The 8,713-nt window shown below is 36.4% G+C and overlaps 1 protein-coding gene across 1 annotated transcript; it reads right to left on the bottom strand.

The window, feature by feature from the left end:
• Positions 1–1,820: 1,820 nt before the first annotated feature.
• Positions 1,821–3,092, bottom strand: LOC147790236 (uncharacterized). The gene is made up of 2 exons (XM_087128643.1): positions 2,631–3,092; positions 1,821–2,588 (listed from the first exon to the last, which is right to left on the bottom strand). Exons 1-2 carry the CDS (start codon positions 3,090–3,092, stop codon positions 1,821–1,823), a joined length of 1,230 nt encoding a protein of 409 aa, XP_086984769.1.
• Between the last annotated feature and the right edge of the window lie 5,621 nt (positions 3,093–8,713).

The raw sequence follows: 8,713 nt of genomic DNA, 5'->3' as shown, positions 1-8,713 counted from the left end.
GCTATGTCTGCATACCATGGAGTTACTGTCATTCTGCTACTGCTGTAGCTGCTGCTACTGCTGTTTATCCCAAGCAGCTGTTCATCCGGAAATGCATCATCAATTTCTTTGCTATTGACATTTTCTTCCATGTTCAACATTCTAGATAAGTGATCCGCTACATGGTTATTAGCTTCTTTCGTGTCCACGATTTCTATCTCGAACTCTTGTAACAGTAGAATCCATCTAATTAATCTTGGCTTGGCATTCGGTTTCATCATTAGGTGCTTGATTGCAGCGTGGTCAGTGTACACTTTCACCTTCGCTCCAAATAAATAAGCTCTGAACTTTTCAACAGCGAATACTACGACCAACAATTCTTTTTCAGTGGTTTTATAATTCACTTGAGCCTCATTCAACGTTTTGCTGGCATAATAGATAGGATGAAGTACCTTCCCCTTTTTCTGTCCTAACATTGCCCCCACAGCATGGCCACTAGCATCACACATCAACTCAAATGGTGAATTCCAATCGGGTGTTGACATTATAGGAGCTGTGGTCAGCGATGTCTTTAATGCTTGGAAGACAGTCATGCATTGTTTGTCAAAAATGAATTTTCTATTTGACTCCAACAAACTACACAATGGCTTTGCAATCTTGGAGAAATCTTTAATAAACCTCCTATAAAACCCTGCATGGCCCAAAAAGCTTCTTATACCTTTAACTGACGTAGGTGGATTCAATCTTTCAATAGCTTCTATCTTGGCTCTATCAACTTTTGTTCCTCTTCTTGAGATCTTGTGGCCTAACACTATTCCCTCATTGACCATAAAATGACATTTTTCCCAATTCAGTACACGATTTTTCTCTTCCCATCTTTGTAGAACCTTCCCTAAATTGCACAAACAAGTCTCAAAAGATTCTCCATAAACCAAAAAATCATCCATGAATATCTCCATAAATGTTTCTACCATATCTGTAAAAATGGTCATCATGCAACGTTAAAATGTCGCTGGAGCATTATATAGTCCAAAGGGCATTCGTCTAAAGGCAAAAATTCCGTATGGGCATGTGAATGTAGTTTTCTCTTGATCTTCTAGACTGATTGTAATTTGATTGTATCCCGAATAACCATCCAAGAAGCAATAATGTGATTTTCCAGCAAGCCTATCAAGCATTTGATCAATGAATGGTAAGGGAAAATGATCCTTACGTGTCGCTTTGTTTAGCCTTCTATAATCCATGCAAATTCTCCATCCATTCACTATTCTAGTGGAGATCAACTCATTGTTCTCATTTGTCATTACTGTTATCCCTCCTTTCTTCGGAACACATTGAATAGGACTGACTCAGCTGCTGTTTGCTATTGGATAAATTATTCCAGCATCTAGCAATTTGAGAATCTCCTTTCTAGCAACCTTCTTCATCATGGGATTTAATCGCCTTTGTTGCTCAATGGACTTAACTTTTCCTTCCAACAATTGTATTTTGTGCATGCATAGTGAAGGGCTAATTTCTTTTATATCCGCCAATGTCCAACCTATCGCCCCCTTGTGCTTCTTCAATATTTCTAGGAGCATATCCTCTTGAGTCGAGGATAGTGTCGCTGAGATGATGATGGGTAGTGTCTTCTTGTCACCTAAATAAGCATACTTAAGGTTAGGTGGTAGTGGTTTCAAGTCCAGCTGTGGCGCTTCCTCAATAGATGGTCTCATCGGTGAACTCTTTCTTCCCTCACATTCTAGTGACTCAAAAGTTCCGTTGAATTCACCTAAAACTGCTAACTGTTCTATTCTGTCATTCCAACTGCTGTCTTCTTCCTGTCCGCTTTCCCCATCATCTCATTCCTCGGTCGCTGGTTGTTCTGTCAATTCATACACTGCTGAGCATTCTTTTGTCACTGCTGGATATTTCATGCCGTCATTGATGTTAAATTCAACTTTTTGGTCACCAATTCTTAACGTGATGGTTTCTTTGTAGACATCGACTAATGTTCTTCCGGTCTTTAAAAATGGCCTCCCCAAAATAATTGAAACATCATGATCGGCTTCATAATCTAAAATGATAAAATCTGCAGGAAATGTGAATTTGTCAACTTGAATTAAGATGCCCTCAATCTTTCCTTTGGGATAAGTGAAAGATCGATCTGCTAGTTGAAGAGTGACTGTAGTTGGTCTAGCTTCACCAATACCTAACTTTTTGTAAATAGACAGCGGCATTAGATTACTGCTTGATCCCAAATCACATAATGCTCGACCTAGCTTCTTCCCTCCTATTGATATTCGAATTGTGAATGAAACGGGGTCTTTCTCCTTTAACGGGATCTTGTTTTTCAATATCGCACTACACTCTTCATTCAATGGTACCACCTTGAATTCTTCAAACTTTCTTCTATTCGTGAGCACATCCTTCAAGAATTTCACATAATTTGGCATTTGCTTCAAAGCTTCAACTAATGGTATATTTATGTGAATTTCCTTAAATATGTCCATGAACTTCTCAAAGTGGGCTTCTTTCTTCTTTCTTTTTATTCTTTGTGGAAAAGGAGGTGTTGATGTGTATATTTTGCTTTCTTGTCCACTGCTGACTGATGTTTGTGTTTTAGGAGGCTTCACAATTTCTGCATAATTTCTGTTGTGTTCTTTCTATACAGCGGCTTTTGCATCATTTTTGTTGTGCTCTTCTTGCACAACGGCTTTCTCCTTTCTCTGCTGTGTATCAGCAGTTTCTTGAGAGCGACTATCACCGTGTTCTTTAATTTTTTCACCTCTGCTGGGTATTTCTTTCCCACTTCTCAACTCTATTGCTTGACATTGTTCCATTCCCTCTCTTTTGTGCATTTCGGTGTCTGCTGGCAACTTACCAAGAGGTCTATTTCGTAACTCATTTGCTAATTGACCTACTTGAACTTCCAAATTTCGCAATGATGCTTGTTGACTTTGTATCACAGCATCATTTTTAGCCATATATTCCTTTATTAGGCTCTCAAGCGATGTTCCCGGTATGTGTTGAGCTTGGCTAGTTCCTTTCCCTTGGGTGGTGGCTTGTTGAGAACCATATGTCAATTGATTTTGTAATCCAAAACCCGGAGGGTAATTTGCTTTAGGGGGCATTTGTTGGTTGTACGAGCCTTGTCCCTTCCATGAGAAATTTGGATGATTTCTCCACCCCGGATTATAAGTATTTGAGAAGGGGTTATTTTTCGGGTTGCCTTGACTAACTTGATTCCCGACATAGAAAATTGAGGCCGGATTGCTTGGACATTGATCAAATGTGTGTTCCTCTCCACAATATACACAAGATTCGGCTACTGTCTGGTTAATTACAGCAGTTGTATGGACTGGTGCTTTGATATATGGAGTCTTGTCCCAACGCTAGATTTTGTAAAATATTAGTCACCGAAGCTAGTTGAGCATTGATAGAGGACAAATCATCAACTTCAAGTACTCCTCGAGTCTTCCTTCCTAGGTTGCTTCTCTAATCGGCCCATTGACAATTGTTGGATGCTATTCTCTCTAAAATCTCAGATGCTTCATTGTATGTCTTTGACAAAATAGCTCCATTGGCGGAAGCATCAACTACTTGTTTAGTAACAATATTTAATACAATGAAGCATCAACTACTTTCTAAGCATCTCCTTAAATCTCTCCCAAGCTTCACTTAGTGTCTCGTCTTCAAACTGTTGAAAAGCAACTATCTCATTTCTGAACCGTGCATTTCTCGTGGGTGGGAAATACTTGATAAAAAATTTCTCTGCTAGATTATTCCACGAATCAATTGTTCTCGGTGCTAAGGTATTCAACCATGATTTCACACCATCCCTCAATGAATATGGGAATAAGCTCAGTCTAATCACATCTTTATCCACTCCTTGAAATCGAAATGAGTCACTAACTCCCAAAAATGACTCTAGGTGTAGGTGAGGATCTTCCGACGCTAGTCCATGAAATTGCCCAATGGTTTGCAGCATTTGAAACATCACAGGTTTTAGCTCAGACGTGGTTGCTTGTATTTCGGGTCTAATGATGCACGAATTTAGCTCTTCCACAGCTGGGTGTGCATATGCTCGGATCGCTCTTTCTCTGTCATCTGCTAAATGAATGGCATTGGCAGTAATTCTCTCTTGATTAGCCATCATCACTGGATTTTCAAACTCCTGATTTAGTTGGGCCATTTGCTGTATATTCTGTTCTGTCATTTTCTTTTTCTCCCTCAACCTCCGTCTAAATGTTCTCTCTATTTCAGGATCCAAAATAAATTCCAAACCCGTAGGTGTGTTCATACACAGAATTCTGCAGCAGTAAACTCAATTCTTCAGCAGTAAATACAGCAGTAGGAAAACTCAGCTTACTATGACTTCTTGTTGGCTCCAGCTCACAAAAATCTACAACAAGTAGAATAACCAAATTAGGTTCCCCGGCAACGGCGCCAAAAACTTGATCGCTTGTAGATGTATATAATAAAATGATGTAAAATTCACAAGAATAAGTGCAAGTATACACTATCACAAGTAGCAAGTAATAAGTAAATTCTCGATTCCACAGGGAACCTATCTTTTTGGTTAATTTTATCGCTAGAAATTAAGTGAGTTTTTTGGTAACATTCAAATGGGTGTTGGAGATTTTAACTATTTAAACAAAACTAAAACAGAGTGCCACTGCTGTCGAAAAACAGAAAATGATGAGAAAATCAAATATAATGAGGAAGGTTCGGCTAAGAGAGATTAAATATAGATAAGTTGTTGAGTTTTGTGGTAGATTTTAGTTCCTTTTAATAGATTCTCAAGCCCACTTCCGAGGGTCATGAATGGTGATTATTTCCATCATCGTTGTATTTTCTATTAACAAGGCTCTAGGAGAAGAATTATTCCTAACCCTTCTATTACCCTTCAAGTCTCCTTGCTATGGAACTAGAGTATTAAAGAGGATTTCATTGCTCCCTCTCTTCTCCCGCATAAGAGAACAACTATGTATGTAAAGTAGCTAATTAAACATACATGTAAATCATTAACAACAACTCTTTAATAAACTAAAATCATACCGTCAACATACTTAAACTATATAAAACTCTCTCGCCTCCCCTATAAAGTTTAGCTTTCCATACAAACTGAATTAAACAAAGGAATCCGCATCTTCATCATGTAAAATTGATGGAATAAGGAAAGAGAATAAGGAAATAGAGTTATCCCGGTTTGTTTCCGTTCGTCAATGGAAGTTTCCTTCTCTTGAGCTCTCACGTCCACCTCTTTGCCCTAATCAATCCTTGTTGGTCTCCTTTTCCTTTTTCTATCAACAGCTGCTGGATTAGGGTTTTCTTCTTCTTCTCTAGTTTCACAGGAGTTCACTGCAACAGAAGCTGCTGCTATGTAATTCAATTTTCTCCCCCAAAATGTTGCTCTTCTCCTCTTGGTCTTCCTTTTTCTTTTATATTGAGCATGGGTTCCCCTTTAGGGCTGAAAAAAAATAAGTAGTACACATAGGATGTTCCTCATTGGGTGTCAATGACCCACTTGGACTGCTGACGTGGATTTATCATTTCCATGTCATCCCCCATTTGTTTCCAAATTCGCTACTCCCACATGGTTTAGCATAAATGTCTGAAATTTTACCACACAACTCAATTAAATATACAATTAAGATCGATTTATGCCATATCATATTTATTTCACATTGGACCGCAATAAACGATTTCATGCTCACTAAGTAGAATAAATGGGGCTATAAATGAGAAAATGGTGAATAATCCTCATTGGGTGTCAATGACCCACTTGGACTGCTGACGTGGATTTATCATTTCCATGTCATCCCCCATTTGTTTCCAAATTCGCTACTCCCACATGGTTTAGCATAAATGTCTGAAATTTTACCACACAACTCAATTAAATATACAATTAAGATCGATTTATGCCAAATCATATTTATTTCACATTGGACCGCAATAAACGATTTCATGCTCACTAAGTAGAATAAATGGGGCTATAAATGAGAAAATGGTGAATAAGAGTGCAATATTAACTCCAAAAAGACTTGATATGACTCTACTTTTAGATAGTTATCACTTTGTTCTCATTCACATGCATCCTAGGAAAATTTCTAAAAGGTCTCCCAACATATAATTGCTCCGAGTAAAGCATGCTTAACCATGTGGTCCTATGATTGAGCTACCATAAAGGAAGGTGCTCCTTGGTTGTATAGGTAGTGACTTTCAAGTCTTTTAAACATTTCTTAGTCATCTTATTCTCAAGTCTTTTAAACATTTCTTAGTGATCTTAGGTGATTCTTGTACCCATAATTTACTCAGAAGTCACACTTATTCACATAGTATTATTTTTTCATAAATTACTTTTTCAACAAAATTTAATAAATTCAAAGTAAAAAAGAAAAAAAAAGTAAAATAAAATGGAATTTGAAATAAATTGAAAAGAATATTACTTTAAAATCTTTTTTAATTATTATATGGATAAATATATTTTTGTTCTACTAATTGTAAAATATTACATAAATTTAGTAGTTACTCAATTGATTTTTTGTCTGAGCTTTTTTTATTTCATTTTGATCATACTAATATGTTTTTTTTTTTTTTACAAACAAAATGTTAGTTAATATACAAGGAATGTTGGAAAGAGAAAAATAAAATTTAACAAATGTGAAATAAAAGTTTTAGTCGTAAAAACTATACCTAGTTGAAGAACAATCATTCTATTTTGCATACAAATCTACTAATTTTACTACGGCATAGCAATATAGCATAACGTGAGACATCTGATCCCTTAAAAAACTTTTTTTCAGAACATGCCTACTAGTAGATTCATTGACAAAGAGGGGCTCTGTGGTGGACCTCTTGACAACTGCAATGGAGATTCATCGTCTCCATCTTTTAAGGTAGGTGGAGTTTCTATCGTTCTAATTATGATCATCTTATATTGCTTGAGACATCCATTCAAAATGGAGCAAAACAAGGAAAGAAAATCTATGGATTCGGATGTCTATTTCCCACCTAAGGAAAGAAATTCTTCCCAAGATCTAATTGAGGCCACTATTACTTTTCACGAGATATGTGCTTATGGCGAGACTGTATACAAGTCAATGATGCATTCTGGACAGGCCATTACTGTCAAGAAGTTAACATGAAACAGGGAAGGGAGTAACATCAATAATAGGAAAGAGCCTGTAAAGTATTTTCAGAGTTTATAGTATATGAGGTAATGGTTATCTTACCTAACTATTGCTTAGATTTTGCATTTATTCTAGGATTCAATAAAGCATCCTCTGTATAGTTTTTGAAAGTTGCTATATTGTTCTTGATTCTCAATCTTGTAAATTTCTAATGTTCATAATTTCTTGAGGCAAAAGTTATAACATGCATTCGTAAATATATGAATACATCGTAATAACAACATGGGTTGTTCTAGAAGGTCATACATTCATAATGAATTCCTTAGAGGATTCTATAAGGGTCTTGACTTTTGTGTCTTGAGGTGTTTCCTTTAGGTGTTTCTTTGGTCCTAACTTGCTTTAGGTTCCAAGCTTGCTCTAATCAACTTGAACCATTGAACATAACTCATTGTCCTTACGAATAGGCCTTAAAATAAGTAGCAAGTCATTTGGAGCACATATAGACCTTGAATTTAAATAACTAGTCCTAGGGGCATTTTGGTCATTTTATCTCTAATTCTTGGTTTGGATAATTAAAGTGTTCCAACAACTTTCAAACATCATCACATCTTCAGGCATCACATAATAAGGTCTACCACTTAATTTAATAGCAGTTGGAGGTCTTTTAGGTCATGAACCATAGTTAGATATCCTTAGGGGTAATATAGTTTTGCACCATTTCTTTGTTTACCTACTTATCCTTCCTTATCCAATGTAACACACCAAAAAATGAAGAAAAGCCATCCATGTAAGACCCAATGAATGCAAGAAAAGAAATTAAGAGGATTGATCAAGGACAACCATCTTAATAATGACCAAGAAGGGATGAAGAATTGTTAGGAAAATTATGGATTTTTTTTTTTAGAAAAATAGTAATAATATATTCTAAACGTGACAAACTACCTAATGACCCCTGAAGATATGGATAATTACGAAACTGCCATTATGACAAGAATCAGATGATCAACAGTGACCATCTGCACAAAATCCATCGAATCTCGACCCATATCGAATCTCGACTCTCATTACTTGTGGATTCATAGACTAGTCGGAGCAAAGAATCCAAGCCCTATATTCTCCACCTTCAAATATCTTAAACAAGGTAAGGGTTTGACCCATTTGTAGAATGACATCTCTTTCATCATCATTAGGACCTCCAATAAGATGGAATACATACTTTATGATGAAGTTTTAAAATCATGTAATATTAAAAGCGTATTGGACAATAAAATTTAAACAAATGACCGGGCCTTACACAACCTAACACAAATATCCATTGGTGTGGGTTGATTCCATTATTTAATAAGGGTTGCTTAGGTTAAAAAATTTACGGTCAAATAATGGAACTGGATCTAAAAAATGTCTCAACAAAACCTAATGCAACTGATGAACACTCCATAGTGTGCAATTACGATATCATACTATGAGAGTTACACTCATCACAGTAATGTCAAAAAATATTAACCCCGATTTAGTTTTTTTTCACCATATCGTTCTTATTAAGATTTAAACTTTAAGCAGAGAATGACGATGATTCGATACATTTAGTAGAAGACATTGGGGATGCTCTAATCCTCAGC

This window comes from Cucurbita pepo, chromosome 11 (assembly GCF_057944985.1).
Source record: "Cucurbita pepo subsp. pepo isolate OVF chromosome 11, ASM5794498v1, whole genome shotgun sequence".
Taxonomy (NCBI): Eukaryota; Viridiplantae; Streptophyta; class Magnoliopsida; order Cucurbitales; family Cucurbitaceae; genus Cucurbita; species Cucurbita pepo.
Note: the sequence above shows the minus strand (reverse complement) of the source record. Positions and strands in the feature narration are given on the sequence as shown.